General features: G+C 48.7%; 1 protein-coding gene across 4 annotated transcripts; it reads left to right on the top strand.

Annotated features, from left to right (window-relative positions):
• Positions 1–589: 589 nt before the first annotated feature.
• On the top strand, positions 590–19,774 carry TMPRSS5 (transmembrane serine protease 5). 4 transcript variants are annotated; one of them, XM_010372386.2, is made up of 13 exons: positions 590–741; positions 6,819–6,921; positions 7,291–7,389; positions 7,885–8,007; positions 9,462–9,597; positions 9,913–10,026; positions 11,421–11,464; positions 12,240–12,402; positions 13,637–13,815; positions 16,417–16,515; positions 16,975–17,117; positions 17,431–17,583; positions 19,061–19,774. In XM_010372386.2, exons 1-13 carry the CDS (start codon positions 739–741, stop codon positions 19,073–19,075), a joined length of 1,374 nt encoding a protein of 457 aa, XP_010370688.2. In that variant the 5' UTR covers positions 590–738; the 3' UTR covers positions 19,076–19,774. The 4 variants fall into 4 exon arrangements, with proteins under 4 accessions (XP_010370688.2, XP_010370689.2, XP_010370690.2 ...); XM_010372387.2 differs by lacking the exon at positions 6,819–6,921 and having other exon boundaries at positions 617–741; XM_010372388.2 differs by lacking the exons at positions 11,421–11,464; positions 12,240–12,402 and having other exon boundaries at positions 655–741.
• Positions 19,775–20,987: the final 1,213 nt, after the last annotated feature.

Raw genomic sequence — 20,987 nt, forward strand, 5'->3', positions numbered from 1 at the left:
TGCCTGCTCCCAGGTGTGTTTAGGCCTGTGTGGGCTCAGCTGGGTCACCTTGTGCTTTGAAAGAAGAAAGCACTGAGGGGCTCCTGCTTCAACTGGCTCCCAGGGCAGACAGGGGCAGAGGCCCCACTTCCCTGGTATTGGAGTGACAGATGTGGCCCTGGAGCAAGAGGTGACAAAGATCTTCTATCATCACCCCAACAATTCCAACATAGTGACAGCCTCAGCCTGCTAGAAAAGCCAACCCAAATGGAGGCGAGATAAAATTCAGAGGGCTCAGAAATGTTTCAACAAATGCTAGTATCAGTCTCCCCAATACAGCTCTGTCAGCAGGAAGGGAGAATTCTGCCAGCATGCCTGGGGCACACTTTTTGGCACAAGGGACCTTGTTGCTAAGCAACAGTAGTTGGCCTCCCCTCCTCCCCATAACCTTTTCCTCTGTTTCTGCGTTTCCAGTTAGCACATGGGAGGGGCTGGGGTTGCCTAGCCCAGCCCAGCCCTTGTGCTCCTTTCCTGCAACAAGGGGCCTATTCATGGGTCCTGAGCAGCGTTCATTGTCTCTGTGGCGCGTGTCTGTGTGAGTGTTGGAGTAGGGATACAGGGAGGGGCCATGTGTGAACCAGGGAGACCTCATCTTCCAACCAAGCTTGCTGGGCTAGCTTTAATCAATGCTGGCCTGAGAACAGGAGCAGAACGCTGCCTAGTAGACCCTGAGGCTTTACAACAGTGTCACTGACCCTTATGGTAAGGCTATGCCTCTGTGCCACCCCTGCTGTGGCCTGTCTCCCTTTCTTTCTCTCTCCCTTCTCTGCCCTTGGCATTCTAGGCTGGTGGAAAGAGCCTCCTGAGGCAGCTCTGGTACAGGGGCTGGATCCTAACAGGGGCACTGTGCGGCCAATTTCCTGTTTCCTCCCCAAGGACTGCCTTTTATTCTCCTCTTTTGTCCCTCTTAGACCTATCAAGTGCTTTGCACATACGTGGTGCTCAACAAATCATTATTACTTTGAACTTCCACTCAAAAAGAGGAACAAGGAGTCCTATAATTTTAAAGGCCTTTTTTTTTTTTTAGGCTAGCACATGAGCTTGGGCAGTTGAATTTTGAGGTGGAGCAGTACATGAGGTGAGGCCAGTTTGTTCAGAGGCTGGCTTTAAAGCCAAGCTTCCTTGGTACTGAGGCAGGAGAAAAGACTGGCCATGCCCTGGAATTCTCTAGATCAGGCCTGCCTCTCCACTCAGAGGGACATCAGCTCAAGGGCAATCACACAACCCCAGAGAAGAAATCCAAACCTCATCCTCTGTTGCTGCTTCTCTACTCTCTTATGGGTGCTTGACTGGCTCTCCCAAGCCTGCTGTCCTCCAGCTTCGCTGCCTGTGTCATGTGAGTCTCATCTCTAGGCACAAGAAAGAATGTGTGTGGTATGATAGAAACCATGACCTCTGTTTCTCCTGGAAAAGCAAGGCCTGCAGCTCTTGGGAGGTCCAGTCCTATAGGTTCTGGGCTGTGGCTGGTGTGGGGAATAGGGAGGTGGGGCTGGTAGCTCCTTCTATAGGCAAGGTGCTGGGGCTGCTGCCCTGGCTGTGAGCTGAACTGGTATGGGTGCTTTGGGTCCAGTGGAATGATTTTCAGGACAATTTGGAGGTGACTGACCTACGTGAGTCTGACAAAGGCTTTCCTTCCTTCTGCCAGAGGGTTAGGAAGACTAGATCAGTGGAGTACGAAGGCATGACTGGGGAGGTTTTGGTGTGAAAAGAACATTTCATGCGACACATGAAAATCACATTTAAGCCAATGCTGTCTTGGAGTCAGCGTTTCAGGCTTTTCTTCTCATTGGGTACAACCCTATGTGTTGATAGGGAAAGACGCAGGGGAGACGGGAGTCTGCAGGGGAAATGGGAGTTGCTTCAGTTTTGAGAGATCTTATCTACCTTACTGGATTATAAATTTTGGGGGGAAGGATCCACAGCTTATGTGTAGTTCTTATTAATATTATTATACTTAACATTTGTATTGGGCTTTACAATTTATAAAGCCATGTTAATTCACGTTTTCTTATTTGTACTTCCCTCTCTCTCTCCATCCCTGTTTCCCATCTTTCCTTCCCTCCTTTAATATACTTTAACTGAATTCCCACTTTGTGCCAGGCCCTGTGCTTAGCCCTGGGATGCAAAAACCAGTGAGGAAGGAGAGAAAAGGAAGTAAATGAGCACAATATAGGGCCCAACAGGTGCTGTATGCATTGAAGGAAGCTTCCTGGAGAAGTGACGTCTGTGCTGAGTCTTGAAGGGTCAGTAGGAGTCAGTTACATGGGGAAGGGGAGAGCAGGTGCAAAGTCTCTCTGTTGTGAGAGTGACTGAAGGTACTGAGGTATGGCATGTATGTCAGTGTGACCCCAAATTTTGCTGTGGAGGGAGCAAGTGCTGACAGTGAGGATGGAGAGGTGAGGCAGGGCGAGATCATGGAGGACCTTGTGAGCCATGCCACGGAGATCTGGTTTGATCCTGAAGGCCACAAAGACTCATAGGGTAGAGATGGGGCTCACATGCTCACATGTGCATTTTAGAAAGATTACTCTGACTTTATGGCGTGGAGAATAACTGAGGGAGACAAGATACTCGAGGAGGGAGATTATTCCTGGGAAGAAGGAGTTATTACTCTTATTTTACAAATGAGACAATTGAAATTTGAAGAGATGGCCTGAGTTGTCCACGTTCACACAGTAGGTTGTAGACCTAGCTTTGAACTGTCTGGTGTTTTTTTTAAGATCTTATTTTCATTACTCCTCTTCATGACTCATGAGCTTCAGGCACACATATGACTTACTCTGCTCTATGCTTTCTTATCCCCATGCCTTTGCTAATCCAATACTCTTTGTCTGGACTACCCAATGCCCATGTATAGAAGCTGAAACCCTCTTCATCCCTGTGGGCCTCAGAGGCTGCTTTTTCTAGGAAGCCTTCTGTGATCACCTCAATGAGAAGTAAGCTCTTATTCTTTTGGATGATGATGGTAGTGTATTAGTCTGTTCTCACACTGCTATGAAGAACTGTCTGAGACTGGGTAATTTATAAAGGAAAGAGGTTTAATTGACTCATAGTTCTGCATAGCTGGGGAAGCCTCAGGAAACTTACAATCATGGGGAAGGGGAAGTAAACACACTCTTCTTCACACGGTGGCAGGAGAAAGAAGGGCAGAGGAAAGGGGCAAAGCCCCTTATAAAACCATCAGATCTTGTGAGAACTCACTATCATGAGAACAGCATAGGGGAACTGCCCCATGATCCAATCACCTATTACGAGGACCCTCCCCCAGTGCATGGTAATTACAATTCAAAATTACAATTCAAAATGAGATTTTGGGTGAAGGGAGAGCCAAATCATATCATTCTATCCTGATCCCTCCCAAATCTCATGTCCTCATTTCAAACACAATCATGCCTTTCCAGCAGTCCCCCAAAGTCTTAACTCATTCCAGCATTAACCCAAAAGTCCAAGTCCAAAGTCTTATCTGAGACAAGGCAAGTCTCTTCTGCCTATGAGCCTGTAAAATCAAAAGCAAGGTAGTTACTTCCTAGATACAATGGGATACAGGCATTGGGTAAATACACCTATTCCAAATGGGAGAAATTGGCCAAAACAAAGGGGTTACAGTCCCCATGCAAGTCTGAAATCCAATAGGGCAATCGTTAAACCTTAAAGTTCCAAAATTATCTCCTTTGACTACATGTCATACATCCAGGTGACACTGATATAAGAGGTGGGCTCCCATGACCTTGGGCAGCTCTGTCTTTGTGGCTTCGCAGGGCACAGCCCCACTCCTGGCTGCTTTCATGGGCTGGTGTTGAGTGCCTGCGGCTTTTCCAGGCTCACAGTGCAAGCAGTTGGTGGATCTACCATTCTGGGGTCTGGAAGACGATGGCCTTCTTTTCACAGCTCCACTAGGCAGTGCCCCAGTGGGGACTCTGTGTGGGAGCTCCAACCCTGCATTTCCCTTCCATCCTGCCCTAGCAGAGGATCTCCATGAGGGCTCCACCCCTGCAGCAAACTTCTGCGTGGGCATCCAGGTGTTTCCATACATCCTCTGAAATCTAGGTGGAGGTTTTCAAACCTCAGTTCTTAACTTCTATGCACCCACAGGTTCAATACCACGTGGAAGCTGCCAAGGCTTGGGCTTGCACCCTCTGAAGCAATAACCTGAGCTGTACCTAGGCCCCTTTTAGCCACAGCTGGAGCTGATGCAGCTGGGACACAGGGTACTATGTGCCAGGCTGCACAGAACAGGGGGGTCCTGGCCTGGGCCACAAAACCATTTTTTCTCTCCTGGGCCTCTGGGCCTGTGATGGAAAGGACTGCTGTGCAGTCTCTGACATGCCCTAGAGAGATTTTTCTCATTGTCTTAGTGATTAACATTTAGCTCCTCATTACTTATGCAAATTTCTGCAGCAGGTTTGAATTTCTTCTCAGAAAATGGGTTTTCCTTTTCTATCACATCATCAAGCTACACATTTTCCAAACTTTTATGCTCTGTTTCCTCTTGAACACTTTGCTGCTTAGAAATTTCTTCTGCCAGATACCCTAAATCATCTCTCTCAAGTCCAAAGATCCACAGATCTCAAGAAAGTGTGGTGATTCCTCAAGGATCTAGAACCAGAAATACCATTTGATCCAGCAGTCCCATTACTGGGTGTATACTGAATGGATTATGAATCATCCTACTATAAAGACACGTGCACACTTATGTTTACTGCAGCACTATTTACAATAGCAAAAACTTGGAACCAACTCAAATGCCCATCAATGATAGACTAGATAAAGAAAATGTGGCACATATATACCATGGAATACTATGCAGTCATAAAAAAGAATGAGATCATGTCCCTTGCAGAGATATGGATGAAGCTGGAAGCCATCATTCTCAGCAAACTAACACAGAAACAGAAAACCAAACCACATGTTCTCACTCATAAGTGGGAGCTGAAGAATGAGAACACATGGACATGGGGAGCGGAACAACACACCCCGGTGCCTGTCTGGGACTGGGGACAAGGGGAGGGAGAGCATTAGGACAAATATCTAATGCATATGGGGCTTAAAACCTAGATGACAGGTTGAAAGGTGCAGCAAACCACCATGGCACATGTATACCTATGTAACAAACCTGCACGTTCTGCGCATGTATCCTGGAAGTTAAAGTAAAATAAAAAAATAGACTATATGTCACATGGTTTCATTTATATGAAACTATAAAAAAGGGAACTCTAATATACAGTGAGAGAAACAGATCAGTGATTTTCCAGGGCTGTGGGTTGGGGAGGAGTTAACTGCAAAAAGGCAGAAGGAAAATTTCTGGGGTGACCTTAATGTCCTATATTTTGACTGTGTTGATCATGTGGGTTATATCTTTGTCAAAGTTATTGATCTGAGAACTTAAAATGTATGCAATATTTTGAATGTGGATTATGCCTCAATAAAGTTGAACAAAACACTCCCTGCTCCCTGCCCCCCAAAAAAGAAAAACAAACAAAAAACAACCAAAGTTCCACAGATCTCTAGGGCAGGGGCAAAATGCCTCCAGTTTTTTGCTAAAGCATAGCAAGAGTCACCTTTCCTCCAGTTTCCAAGAAGTTCCTCATCTCCATCTGAGACCACCTCAGCCTGAACTTCATTGTCCACATCACTATCAGTGTTTTGGTCAAAACCATTTAACAAGTCTCTAGGAAGTTCTAAACTTTCCCACATCTTCCTGTCTTCTTCTGAGCCCTCCAAACTATTCCAACCTCTACCTGTTACCCAGTTCTAAAGTTACTTCCACATATTTAGGTATCTTTACAGCAGCACCAATTTACTGTATTAATTTGTTCTCACACTGCTATAAAGGACTACTAGAGACTGAGTAATTTATAAAACAAGAGGTTTGACTCACAGTTCCGCATGGCTGGGAGGCCTCAGGAAACTTACAATCATGGCAGAAGGGGAAGCAAACATGTCCTTCTTCACATGGTTACAGGAGAGAGAAGTGCAGAGTGGAGAGGGGAAAAGCTCCATGTAAAACCATCAGATCTCGTGAGAACTCACTCACTATCATGAGAACAACATTTGGGAACTGCCTCCATGATTTAATCACCTCCCACGAGGTCCCTACCCCAACACATGGGGATTCCAATTTGGATTGCAATTCAAGATGAGATTTTGGGTGGGACACAGCTAAACTGTATCAGGTAGTTTAGCTGAACTCTTCTTCTGTCATTTAACATATTGTGCTTTACATGACTTATCTTTAGGACCAGACTACAGGTTCTTTGATGCAGTCAGAGTGGGGAGTGGTCTGCGCTGGTTTATTCTGAACTCCCAGTAGTGTCCCTTATGGTGACCTGTGCACTTGGATCAAATATCTATGGAATGAATGAATGGGTGGGTGGGTGATTTGTGGAGGGGCACTTCTTCTGAGATAGGAGGGAATGAAGAAGGGTGGGATCTTAAAGCTGAAGGAGGGTATTAAGGGACTTTAGCAGATTCCTTCAATGTTTATGGAAGATGAAGGAGTGGCTAAGAGTACGGGCTTTGGAGTGGGCCAAATCTGCATTCAAGTGTTTGCTACTGGCCATGTGAGAGTAAGGACAGTGGGGTTAGGGGCCCCAGGAGGGCACAGGGGGCCTGGCAAGGTATTTGTGGGAATATACAGGGAGTCCCCAAGATGAATAGAGGTTTACAAGTGGCAATGGAAGCACGACTGGGGTTAAAGAATGGGGAATTGGACTTGGCTGTGACTTCTCTCAGCAATCCTTGATGTGGGAATCCTGGGTGTCTGACACTTACTTCCCCAGAGCCTGACGCTGGATGACCAAGCCCCTGTGGAGGCCCAGTATGCAGAGGAGGGCCCAGGATCTGGGATCTTCAGAGCAGAGCCTGGAGACCAGCAGCATCCCAGTAGGCCAGACTGGGTCATAAGGGAATGACAGGGTGGGGACAGTGGAGGGCAATCATCCTACATTTCCTGGATCCTCCTTGGGGTCAGCCCCACATGATTGGTGAGAGGCTGTCTCACTCTTTATCCCCAGACCTGCTTTTGCTTCCCATTTCCCACTTTAGGGATTGAGTGGGATTTGTGGGCTTCAGTGATCAGGCCCTCTCCATCCTCCCCTGCCCCCACCCCCTCCTTAATCTGGGCTGATGGGACAGGAGGAGGTGTCCTGTTGGAGTTCTGTGGGTACCTAGCCCCATGGTGGTGACTTAGGGTGAAGTAAGGCTGGCTGGCAGGAGCAGAGGACCCAGATACCCCTCTGTCCTTTCCCACAGTTTCTCAGGCGGTGTGCTGGCACTCCATGCGACGAGGCTGTGCAGTGCTGGGAGCCCTGGGGCTGCTGGCCGGTGTGGGTGTTGGCTCCTGGCTCCTAGGTCAGTGCTGGGGTCCTTTCCCTGGTGTGGGGGAGGTTGGAAGGGAGAAGCAGGTGCTGAGCAGGCATTAAAGGTAAACAGGACAAGTGTCTTCCTCATCTACTCTGCGCAGACAAGGGGAGAAAGGGTGAAATCGCAGCAGGAGGGATCTAGGCTCTACATAAAGAAGAACAAAGTGTATGATCCAAGGAGGCCTTAGTCAGACTTTTTCTGGAACTCTTTCCCAGTGAGAGAGATAGAGAGAGAACACACACAGAGAAAGACAGAGACATACTGAGAGACAGAGAGAATGAGAGGGAGGGAGAGAGAGAGAGATTGAGAAGGGAGAGTCAAAGAGGCAGAGATAGATGCTGAGGCCAAGAGAGATGGAGCGCTGTGCCCCTCCTCAGTGGGTTGGTTGGGGACCTGCCTGAGAGCAAGGTGGCTGATGAGGAGGTCAGCACCTTGACCCCCTCCTTTGGAAATCAGACCCTTTCTCTTTGTTCTTCTCTGAAGTGCTGTACCTGTGTCCTGTGGCCTCTCAGCCCATTTCTGGAACCTTGCAGGATGAGGAGATAACTTTGAGCTGCTCCGAGGCTAGTGGTGAGGAAGCTCTGCTCCCTGCACTTCCCAAAACAGGTGGGCTGCACCCCTGAGGCTACGGGCCTCCCTCCCTAGCAGGGACCTGTCACAGCTGGGGGCAAGAGAACCGACTCTGAAGGGCCATCTGTTCACTGCCAACCATATGTATTTCCCTCCTCTAGTGTGAGGGTGGTGACAAGGCGTCACCTTGCAGAGGTGATCTCTGATTTGGGGCTTTCAGCACTCTCTGAGGACTGTCCTGATCTCTAGCTGGGGCAAGGTCCAGAGACTAGGCTGGCAGGAGGGATTGAAACTTGCCATTTGGGGCAGAGTGAGTCAGGGATGTGGGGGAGGAGGGGTCAGGTGTGTGTGGGAGCCAATGTGTGACCAGCAGGGCCACCTATGGGTCTGGGAACATTAGCCCACCTTGTCCCCTCTCCTCCACGTAAGAGTTGAGGATCAGAAGGTACAATGCTGCCCAGAGGCTAGGGGTTAGAATAACCTCATTAGAATAAGGTTGGAGTCTGTCTTTGTGTGGCTTTGGGCACATTACTTATTGTAGCTTCTGTTTCCTTCTCCATAAAATGAAAATACAAATATTTACTGCATAAATTTTTTAAGGATAAAACAAACTAATCTAGGAAAAGATATTAGCACAGAACTTGTGTAGTAGTCTGTTTGGTTTGCCATGACTAAGTACCACAGACTGGGTGGCTTAAACCACATTTATTTTCTCACAGTTCTGGAGGCTAGAAGTCCAAAATCAAGGTGCTATGAAATTTAGTTTCTGGAGAGAGCTCTTTTCCTGGTTTGTAGATGGCTGTCTTCTGCCTGTGTCCTCCCCGGCCCTTTCCTCTGCTCTTGAGGAGAGAGGGAGCTCTCTGGTGTCTCTTTCTCTTATAAGAACATTGACTCTGTTGGATCAGGGCCTCACCCTCGTGACCTCATTTAACCTTAATCACCTTCTTAAAGGCCCTGTCTCCAAATCCAGTCACATTGAGGGTTGGGGCTTTAACATATGAATGTGTGTGTGTGTGTGAGGGGTGGGGTGGGGACACAAGTCAGTCCATAAGAGCCTGGAAGAAGCATACACTCAACAACCGGTAACTATTATTATCACAAGATTTGAAATCAGAAGACCTGGACTTAAGTCCTGGATCCATCACTTCCTGACCCTGTGATCTTGGGGAAGGTGCTTAAACTCCAAGGCTTAGTTCTCCTTCTGCAGAATGGAGAGGATGGCAGTACTCATTGCACAGGGCTGCTGTGACAGTAAGTGGCAGAGCACGCTTAAAAGCACTTGGTTAAAATAGAAAACGGAAATGCTCTACCGGTAGGGGTGAGATTGCTCTTGGGACTGGTCTCACTCCCCGGCAGCAGGGAACTTGGCACTGGGTGACCCAGATACTGTAATTAAAGCCTCTTCAAGTACTACAGAGTCCTAGGTCCAGCTCTTCCTGTCCCACCCTACCACCATCCTTCCCCATGTGGTTTTCATGCTGTGATTTCAGTATCTTTCAGAATAAACAGCAAAGACTTCTTGCTGGAAGTGCAAGTGAGGGATCGGCCACACTGGCTTCTGGTCTGCCATGAGGGCTGGAGCCCCACCCTGGGGCTACAGGTCTGCTGGAGCCTTGGGCATCTCAGGTAACAGGAGTCAGGTGTGGGTCCTGTGAAGGGGGAGGCCTGGCTGGCTGGTGAAGGATGGGAGTTGGAGACCTCTATCTGCCCATCACTGGTCAATGCGCTCAGGAAATGTCAAGAGGTCTTTTTGGCCGTCTTTTGGCCTCTGGGCACAATGGTACCCCAGCCCATTTCTCTGTTTGGAGTATTACTGCTTTTTAATAAGGATAAATCCCAGCAGTAGTCATTATCACAGTCTTGCAGTCACTATACTAGTATTATATCTCGTACACATTCCAGTTATGATTTCTTCCTGTTCTATTCCCTTCCTCTGCCAAGACTCACTCACCACAAGGGAGTAAACCTCACTGACATCAAACTCAACAGCTCCCAGGAGTTTGCTCAGCTCTCTCCTAGACTGGAAGGCTTTCTGGAGGAGGTGTGGCAGCCCAGGTAGGACTACTGAGGCAGTTAGGTGAGTGGGTTCCCTTACTTCCTGGTGGTCAGTCCAGCAAAAATCTCCTTTCTTGGGATCCTGGTGGTGAGGACACTGGTGGCCTAAGATGGGAGGACAAAGAGAAACATTTCCTAATCAGAAATTAACAAACTCAGTTCACATGAGCCCTGTCTGTCACCACTTCACATCTGCTATTTGCCCTTCACAGGAAATGTAGGGTTGGTTATTACTGTCACAAGATTTGAAATGGTACTCGTCGCCATTTTACAGGTTAGGAAGCTGAGGCTTAATAAGGTTAAAGGGTCTTGTCCAAGGTCACATAAGTAATAAGCAGCCAAGTCAAGCCTTGAAACCAGGCTCCTGTCTCCAAGCTCAGTGCTCTCTGAATCCTGTCACACATTATTTGGATAATTTGGATATTTCAGGAGAGAGATGGTTGAGTTGCTCTGGCTAAGAGTTGCTTGTAGTCTGGAGAGTCTCCCAGAGAAGAGGGCTGTGGAATGGAGCAACCCCTTCCCCAGATCCTGGGGATGGTCTGGTGTGACTGGGGCACAAGCAGAGAGGGTCTTTGCACCTTCCTAGGCTTCCTCAAGCTGCCTATCAGCCTCCTGGGATAGATTGGTGGGCACCCCCATTACCACATTTCCAAATTGAACTGTTCCTTCAGGCCCCTCCTGTCCAGCTCCTGTGCTCAGGAATGTGGCTGGAGATGGGAAGGTTCTGACTGGGTTCTTGTCTTGGATACCTGAATGGGAAAATGGAAGTAGGGGTGGGGCTGACTCCTCCAGGAGAGCCAGGAGGGCTGTGTATTTGGGAAAGTAGGAGACACTAAGAGGGTCTAGACATTGGGCTGCTAGGGGCAAGAGGTGAATAAATAAAGAGAAAAGAGTTTGGGTCAAAAAAGGAACTAAGAGCTAAGAGGGAAAAGGGGAAAGAGGAGAGCAAGAATATGAATATGCAAGGCCCAGGCAGAGGGACCAGGGTGGAGAATACAGCACACCTAGGAAGGAGCATGGGGTGAAGAACCCTAGTCACGCACGCACTCACCTATCCGTTCATTCATTCATTGAGTGTGTATTTATTCAGACACTTAGTGGTAACAGTTGATCAATGTCCCAGTTGATCTGCAAGGACCATGAAGTCCTTCTGTTGCCCTCTGGGAGATTAGGCAGGAGGTGTGCTGCTGTCCTGGGGACCAGTGATGAGGAGGGGTCTGAGTGTTTGGGTGGGGGCAGGAAGGAAATGGTGGTATTCTTCAGGCTGTGGCTACATGACAGCCTTAAGAACTGTCCACCACTTCCACCAACCTCCCCCATTCTTCACATCCTTGGATGTGTGTGGCCGCAGGGTGGGCCCTGCCCAGCTTCTTGCTGGCACCTCTGTTTTGCAGGAACAACTGCACTTCTGGTCGAGTTGTTTCCCTCAGATGCTCTGGTGAGTCATGTCTTGGTTCCGGGGAGGTGGCAGTGGGAGGAAGGGGTGTTCCCCCTGCTTCAGGTGTGGAAGAGCCCTATGGTGAGGCTCTGCTGGGTCTGGGGTGGGGGTCCTTGCCCACCTGCCCATCTGCCTGCCAGGCCCCTTGTTGCAGTTGCTGTTCTGCCCCAGCAGAGCCCTTTCTAAGCCTCCATCATGTCCCTCACCAGCCACAGATCTGGGCTGATGATCTCCTTCCTTCACTACCTGCCACTCTCTTCCTTGACCTCTGACCCCCACTCCACCTTTTTTCTGGAGAGCCCCAGAGGTGAAATTATTATTGGCTATTGAGTGACCCGTTAGCACCTTCAGGAAACTAAGGGCAGGTGGTGAATTAGGTACCAAACAGGAAGCAATCTGTGGAGTTCCTTTCATTGGTCTTCCCATTCATCTATCCATCTCTTCATCTGTCCATTCAGACATCCTTCCACACACCAACACTTCGACCTCTACTACAGGACCGGCATTGTGTTAGGCACCGGGGCTTCATACCTAACACAGGGCTCCATGCAGACACAGTTTCTGCTCTCAGCAGGCCCACAGCTGGATGGGGCAGGCAGGGGTGAAATCAACACTTCTACCTTCCCATCCCCCACACTTAGGACCAGGAATAAGAAAGGAGAGCTGTCCACACTGGCTGTCTGGGGCTTGGCACTGGGTCACGTTCCCTGAGAGTTAGGACCATGCTGACGCTCACCTCTCTCTCTCTTTCTGTCTCACCCATCTCTGTTGGCAGAGTGTGGAGCGAGGCCCCTGGCTTCCCGGATAGTCGGCGGGCAGGCTGTGGCTCCTGGGCGGTGGCCGTGGCAGGCCAGTGTGGCCCTGGGCTCCCGGCACACGTGTGCGGGCTCTGTGCTAGCGCCACACTGGGTGGTGACTGCTGCACACTGTATGCACAGGCAAGTCTCTGCGGCTGCTGAGGACAGAGAGCCTCAGTTTCCCTTTCTGTTTGGCTGTTGGTGTGTCCTGTGTCAAATGTTCATGTCCAACCATCTCCAGCTTTTTGCTCCAAGAGGGTAAGGTGTTTGTGAAGTTCTCTCCATTCAGTATCAAGAACAGATCTGCACAAATAACAGTAAGAATATGAAGATTTGTTCTTTATATTCATCAGCTTTTTTTTTTTTTTTTTTTTTTTTTGAGACAGAGTCTCACTTTGTTGCCCAGGCTGGAGTGCAGTGGCACAATCTTGGCTCACTGCAACCTTCGCCTCCTGGGTTCAGGCAATTCTTGTTGCCTCAGCCAGGTGCCACCATGCTCAGCTAATTTTTTTGTATTTTTAGTAGAGATGGGGTTTTGCCATGTTGGACAGGCAGGTCTTGAACTCCTGACCTCAGGTGATCTGCCTGCCTCGGCCTCCCAAAGTGCTGGGATAACAGGCATGAGCCACCGCGCCTGGCCTCATTAGCTTTTAAGTGTTAAAAATACTTTCACATTCACAGCACCCTGTGTTTCCTCAGGTTTATCTTTGGTTCAATCATTTTCCATGTAATTATTTGGTTAATATCTTTATTCCCCTTTAGACTGGAATCTCTGCAGGAGCAGGGACTCTCGGTCTTATTTACCACTAAATCTCTTTGTAGATTTATCCACTGCTGTGTCCCCAGGGTCTAGAACAGTCCCTGGAATATAGTAGGTGCTTAATAAATATGACTTGGAGGAATGAATGAATGATGAGTGAATAGCTCTTTGATCTTCTCTTGGTGCCGAACAGGGCAGAGAGTGTCATCCCCATTTTACCAAGGCTGGGAGGGAGAAGTGCCTCTCTCACGATCACACATAGTAAGTTGAGAGACAGGACCCGGGGAAGTTTTTCCGACACAAGGCCCTCTATGTGTTTGCTATAAAACTTGGAGGGAAGTTATGCAGGAAAGAGGGAGTGATGGTTGCAGATGACCCATAGTCTTCTCCATCCATCAGTCCTGGAGCATTTATTAAGCACCTACTGCATGCCCAGTGTCTTGCTAGCTGCTGGGGTGATACTAAGAGGCATGGTCCATGGGGCTTGCAAGCTCACTGCCCGCTGATGGTACTCCCACCAATGGCCGCTCTGGCCAGCTTCCTTCACCTGCTACTTGACTTAGGAACACCTCTTCTGCCCCTTCCTTCCCCACTCAGCATGGCCCCTGTGTGCAGTTTCAGGCTGTCCCGCCTGTCCAGCTGGCGGGTTTATGCGGGGCTGGTCAGCCACAGTGCCGTCAGGCCCCACCAGGGGGCTGTGGTGGAGAGGATTATCCCACACCCCCTCTACAGCGCCCAGAATCATGACTACGACGTCGCCCTCCTGCGGCTCCGGACCCCTCTCAACTTCTCAGGTGCGGCGCTGGCTTGAGGGTGGGCAGGCTGGAGACTATGTCCAGAGAGGGTGGGGGCTGGGCGGAAGAGTGGTGAGCTGATTTCTGAAGTTTCCTCTGAACACCGTAAACCTTAAAACATTTTATTTATTTGGGGACTGTAGTGAATTTTGGCATCACCTGGATGTGAAATTGTTATCAACTCTTGTACAGGCTCTTTTGGGAAAAAAGGTTCAGGCCCTTTTCATGGCTGGGCTGCAGGTGGGCTTTGCCTTGAGGTCCCAAGCAGCTGCTCCATTCACCAATAGGCTGCTCCACTCCTGTCCCCAGGCCAGTCTTGGGTCCTAGCCATTTAGTGCCATGTTACAGTTTATGAGATATATATTTTTTTCAAATATCTTCTCTTTCAGTCCTCATAATGACCCTGATAGGTAGATGAAACAGGTAGACACAGACAAGGGCACTGCGGTGTAGGGAGGGAAGCGACTGTCTTCAAGGTCATGTGGCAAACAGTTCCTAAGCCTGATGCCAGGGCTATTCCTGCTGTTGCACCTGCCCTAGAAGGTGAGCCCAGGCTGCAGCCATACCAGCAACCAATTTCCCCCAACACACACGTACACGTGGACATTCACCTACAAACACACACACACATGCACTCACACAGTCACGTGCACATAGACTCACACGCATTCACACATGCTCACACATATGTGCTCACATGAACACACCTGCACACACACACACCACACACACTCACAAACATGCACACTGTGCACACACATATACATTCACATGTACTCAACACTCCTTCCTGTCATCACCTGTAGCCTTAAGTTTCCCAAATAACAGTCATTGCCATACACATTTCACAAATTTTATCACATATGTGAACTATATTCAACAGATAATATTTCTAAGGCTGGGCGTGGTGGCTCATGCCTGTAATCCCAGTACTTTGGGAGGCCAAGGTGGGCAGATCACTTGAGGTCAGGAGTTCAAGGCCAGCCTGGCCAACACAGTGAAACCCCATCTCTACTGAAAATACAAAAATGAACTGGGCATGGTGGTACGCGCCTGTAGTCCCAGCTACTCGGGAGGCTGAGGCAGGAGGATCACTTGAACCTGGGAGGCGGAGGTTGCAGTGAGCTGAGATCGTGCCACTGCACTCCGGCCTGGGTGACAAAGCAAGATTCTGTCTCAAAAAAAAAAAAAGAAAGAAAAATTCTTAGTATATTTAAAAGAGAAATACTACTATATTAGTATCTAAGTAGTAGATACTACATAGATATCTAATGTAGTAGTATATTAGTATCTACTATATTAGTATATATTAGTACTATATTAGTATCTAAGTAGTAGATACTACATAGATATCTAATGTAGTAGTATATTAGTATCTACTATATTAGTATATATTAGTACTATATTAGTATCTAAGTAGTAGATACTACATAGATATCTAATGTAGTAGTATATTAGTATCTACTATATTAGTATATATTAGTACTATATTAGTATCTAAGTAGTAGATACTACATAGATATCTAATGTAGTAGTATATTAGTATATATTAGTACTATATTAGTATCTAAGTAGTAGATACTACATAGATATCTAATGTAGTAGTATATTAGTATCTACTATATTAGTATATATTAGTACTATATTAGTATCTAAGTAGTAGATACTACATAGATATCTAATGTAGTAGTATATTAGTATCTACTATATTAGTATATATTAGTACTATATTAGTATCTAAGTAGTAGATACTACATAGATATCTAATGTAGTAGTATTTCTCTTTTAAATATACTTATTTTGTTATAGTAAATAGTACATTTACTATATAGTCTAGTAAGTAAATAGCATATTTACTATTTAAATATACAAAATAGATATAGTAAATAGATAATAATTAGTATCTCTAGTTAGAAGACCTATATTACTTACATAACTAGAGAGCCTATACCTAACTACAGAACCTGTGTTAGTTACAGTAAATAGATACTAACCACAAAAATATGTAGCATGAAAAGAAATCAGTATGGAAGTTCTAGGTAGCCGAGTCTGCTGCAGATGTTGCTGCACCTGGGCATGCTGTCTCCTGTTTGGATGGGAGGTTGGCAGGCTATAAGAAAGGCACAGACCAGCCCCAAATGAAGTCTTTCTCTGTGATGCAGTTAGAGTGACTGAAAGAGAATTGAAGGACATGGCATTCTCCCCAAGTGGATGTTTACTCAATGGCATGCCTATGTACTACCTAAAATCATGTATGGCTGCACCCATCAGATATGTCACATGTTTTTGGAAACACTGTCCTCATTAGAAGTTGGGTACCCATGGCCTGAAAGAATTTTCACCCCTACTCCATCCCCAGGTGTGGGGAGGGGGCAGCATGGGCTGCAGTTTGCATGCTGTCCTCTGTGACAGGGGACCCCTAAGATGGGACAGTATACCACTTGCATAGCCATCTAGGAGGCCTGGCTGGTGGAACCCAGGAACCAGGACTGTTTCAGAAGGGGGGTGAGGAGGACCTGCCAGTCCTGGGTCCTTCGCCCAGGCTCCGCAATGGGGGAAGCCGAGCCTGACTGGGGACCAGGATCACGTGCCTCTCTGCAGACACCGTGGGTGCTGTGTGCCTGCCAGCCAAGGAGCGGCATTTTCCGAAGGGCTCGCAGTGCTGGGTGTCTGGCTGGGGCCACACCGACTCCAGCCATAGTGAGTCAGCTCCCTGGGCCCTCGGTGCAGGAGCGGGTGTGGGAGGCATTCTTCCCCAGGGTGAGGCATGGCCACATCCCTTGGCCACATGACAGTGCCAGCCCTGTTTTTCCCTGACATCACCCTTGGCCACGACTGGGGGCTCCAGTCTCCCCTGCCTGGGCCTTTCTGGGGCGAACATCTACTGAAAGTTTTCCCCAAACTCAGACCCTTTTACGCCACCTCCCCTTGTCCCAGGAGCGCCATGGTCTCACATTTGGTGTATATGTGAGTCCTCCTCCTCTTCCCACTCCCAGCCCCCAAGTCTGATAGCCTCCTGCTTCCTTGCTCAGGGTCCACAGCTCCCACCCTAGGCTCGCCTCTGTGGGTCTCCTGGGACTCTAATTACCTCCCCTCTTGCTGTTCTGCCTGCCTGGGTCTTGCTTTATGCCCTGCAGTTTTTCTCGGTGTCTCTCATAGCTTACAGCTCGGACATGCTCCAGGACACGGTGGTGCCCCTGCTCAGCACTCAGCTCTGCAACAGCTCTTGTGTGTACAGCGGAGCCCTCACCCCCCGCATGCTTTGTGCTGGCTACCTGGACGGAAGAGCTGATGCATGCCAGGTGTGGCCTGTGGTGGCTGGGGTGAGGGTGGGGGTGGAGGTGGGGGTGGGAGGACAGGGGTCCTGCTGTGACTTGGACCCCTGCCCTGGTCAGAGCTTGTCGATGGTGTGAGACAGCCTCTCTAGAAGGAGGGGCATCTAGGCAAGTCTGGAGCTCATACTAAGGGTTTAAGGAGGGTTGAAGCCAATAGGTACCTCAGCTAGAAGCAGGAGGGGCCCAGTAAGGAGATTCCACTTGTCATAGTGGTCTGGTGCTCTCCATCAGGAAGAACTAACTGGCTGTTTCTCTGTGTCTCCATGCCTGGATCCCATAGGGAGATAGCGGGGGCCCCCTGGTGTGCCCAGATGGGGACACTTGGCGCCTGGTGGGGGTGGTCAGCTGGGGGCTTGGCTGCGCAGAGCCCAATCACCCAGGTGTCTACGCCAAGGTAGCTGAGTTTCTGGACTGGATCCATGACACTGTTCAGGTGAGTGTGGGGGCAGGAGTAGGACAGGGAGGTTTCTAAAGGACCTGCCCCTCCAATGCAAGGAACCTTACCCCTTAGGCCCAGGTCCTGCTGGGGGCTGGGGAGGGGACTAGGACATGTTCTCCAGAGTGGGTGGAGGAAGAAGTGAAGCTTAAACATTGAATCCACTGGATTTCTATCAATTTAAGGATAAACTGAGTAAGAGTAGCCCTGAGTTTGTATCCTAGATCTACTTTTTCCTGTGTCGACCTTTGGCAAGTTTCTAACTTTGGTAAACCTTAGTTTCCTGATGATAACCATCATGGCTGCTTATATGCTATTGTTATATGCTATTAAATAAGACCCGTACAATGCCTAGCACAGTGCTAGGCTTACAGTGAGTGATCTGTAGTACTTTTTGTTTTCTTGAGATGGAGTTTTGCTCTTGTTTCCCAGGCAGGAGTACAACGGTGCAATCTCAGCTCACTGCAACCTCCACCTCCTGGATTCAAGTGATTCCCCTGCCTTAGCCTCCCAAGTAGTTGGGATTACAGGCATTCGCCACCACGCCTGGCTAATTTTTTGTATTTACTAGAGACAAGGTTTCATTATATTGGTCAGGCTGGTCTTGAACTCCTGAGCTCAGGTGATCCACCCGCCTTGGCCTCCCAAAGTGCTGGGATTATAGGCATGCACCACTGTGCCAGGCCTGTCATGTTATTTATGTGTATATCCGTTACTGTCACTCATCCCTGGTCTCTAAGGCAGTTACTAGTGGCCACATTCCCTGCACTGTGGAGAGAGCTCAGCATTTAGCAGTTTGGGTTCTGCATCGACGTAAATTGTGTGACTCCGGGCAAGCCACTCCCCTTCATCTGTTCAATGGGAAGGCCAAGTGAGACAAGGGGTATAAAAACACATTAGTGGCTGGGCGGGGTGGCTCATGCCTATAATCCTAGCACTTTGGGCGGCTGAGGAGGGTGGATCACGAGGTCAGGAGTTCGAGGCCAGCCTGGACAACATGGTGAAACCCCGTCTCTACTAAAAATACAAAAATTAGCTGGACATGGTGGCATGTACCCAACTACTTGGGAGGTTGAGGCAGAAGAATCACTTGAACCTGGGAGGCGGAGGTTGCAGTGAGCTGAGATCTTGCCACTGCCCTCCAGCCTGGGTGACAGAGCAAGACTCTGTCTCAAAAACAAAACAAAACAAAACATTATTTACATAAAGTATTTTACAAATTTAGGGCATGATCATGAAAAGCATCTTCCTCTCAGGTTGGGCAGGGGTGGGGGTTGGTAGATAATACAGGGAATGTATGTATCGATCCTCTCATAGAAATCTTACAAAAAATCTCCAGCAGCAGATAATTTTAGCCCCATTTGATAGAAGTGAAAATCAAGGCCCTGCATGGTTAAGTGATTTACTAAAATAAATGTCGCTTGGCTAGTGTAGAGCCATGCTGTGAATCCAGTTCCTTTCCCTTTTGGTCTAGGACTCCCTCCTCTGAGTCCGGCTGTTTCCTCCGGTCTCACTGCACACTGCCGCCTCATGCTTCCTGGGGCCTCTAGCAGCTCCACTAACAGAGGAGAGTCAGCAGCCTCCGATGCGGAACTCATGGACCTCCTACTACTATGTTTGAGAAACAGTCACCACCCACCGGCCAGCCACCCAGCCGCCAGGTCTCTCCTCTTGGGCCCTGATTTCAGAGTCCTCTTTCTCACTAGAGACTCAATGACAGAAGAGAGGCTGGGGCTGGGTTGGGAGTACTGTGGTTGCTGAGGGATGAGTGGGAGGAGGAGAGAGGCTGCTGGAAGCAGCAGGAAGCCTACCTTTTTTCTGCCCTCTCCCCTCCCTGCCCTTGTGTGAGTCTTTTGGGAGGGTGCTGGGAGGTGCCCCAGTCCTGCCTTTTCCCTGTGCTCTCAGGTGGGCTAAATGCCTCCCTAGAGGACTCCATGGCTGAGAGGCTCCTGGGAAGATGGGGTCAAGGCTGGGCCAGCCCAGATGAAGCCTACAGGAGTCAGGACCCTCTCCACTCTCCCTCTCCACTCCCCTTCCTGTTCTCACCTGGCTCTGGCTGGCCCTGTATGGGGTGGGTGCACTGGAAAACAAGAAGGTTGGAGTTGGTCTAGGACATTGGTTTTAAATGACAGTTCTATGAACTGGTCCAAGGAGTTCTGTTATTAAAGTGATATATGGTCTTGGCCCAGTTTTCTCTGTCTGCCTCTCTCTCACTCGCACAGACAGACAGCAGACAGACAGACACAAACACACACCCGCCCACCCACAAAAGCACATACTGCAGGGTAGAATTACAATGTTCCTGCTATCTTCTATACATGCTGAAGCTTTGGTGCTGACTCCTGCTTATCTACTCTAGAATTTTGGTTTGTGCTTGTTTTGCCCAGGCTGGAGTGCAGTGGCACCATCTCAGCTCACTGCAGCCTTGATGCTGTGTGCTCAGTGGATCCTCCCACCTCAGCCTCCCTGGTAGCTGGGACTACAGGTGCACGCCACCACACACGACTAATTCTTCTTTTGTATTTTTTGTAGAAATGGGGTTGGCCAGTTGCAGTGGCTCACGCCTGTAATCCCAGCACTTTGGGAGGCCGAGGCGGGTGGATCACGAGATCAGGAGATCGAGACCACCCTGGCTAACATGGTGAAAGCCCGTCTCTACTAAAAATACAAAAAAATTAGCCCAGTGTGGTGGCGGGTGCCTGTAGTCCTAGCTACTTGAGAGGCGGAGGCAGGAGAATGGTGTGAACCCGGGAGGCAGAGCTGGCAGTAAGCCGAGATCACGCCACTGTACTCCAGCCTGGGCGACAGAGTAAGACTCCATCTCAAAAAAAAAAAAAAAAAAAAAAAAAAAAAATCTATGTGTCATGATCTGCAATGAAAAGCCTTAGCCATCCAGGTGCTCTGAGGTTTTGAGTTTGAGAACCACCTAAGTCAATGCTCTCTTGGGAAGGTTTCGTTTCCCTGCAAGGTCCATCTCTCCTTCTCTTTTTTTTTTTTTTTTTTTTTTTTTTGAGACAGAGTCTTGCTCTGTCACTCAGGCTGGAGTGCAGTGGCGCCATCTTGGCTCACTGCAACCTCTGCCTCCTGGGTTCAGGCAATTCTCCTCCCTCAGCCTCCTGAGTAGCTGGGATTAAAGGCACACTACAGCCACCATGCCTGCTTAATTTTTTGTATTTTTAGTAGAGACAGGGGTTTCACCATGTTAGCCAGGTTGGTCTCGAACTCCTGACCTCAGGTGATCCACCTGCCTCGCCCTTCCAAAGTGCTGTATTACAGGTGTAAGCCATTGCACCTGGCCCCATCTCGCCTTCTTAGCTCTTGTTTTGGAACTGGGCCTTTTGACTTGGCCTCTCTTTCAGAGTTTATGCCCAGTTAGCATTTCCTTGGTTAAGCCTCTCCCC

The sequence above is a fragment of the Rhinopithecus roxellana genome, chromosome 15, assembly GCF_007565055.1.
Source record: "Rhinopithecus roxellana isolate Shanxi Qingling chromosome 15, ASM756505v1, whole genome shotgun sequence".
NCBI lineage: Eukaryota > Metazoa > Chordata > Mammalia > Primates > Cercopithecidae > Rhinopithecus > Rhinopithecus roxellana.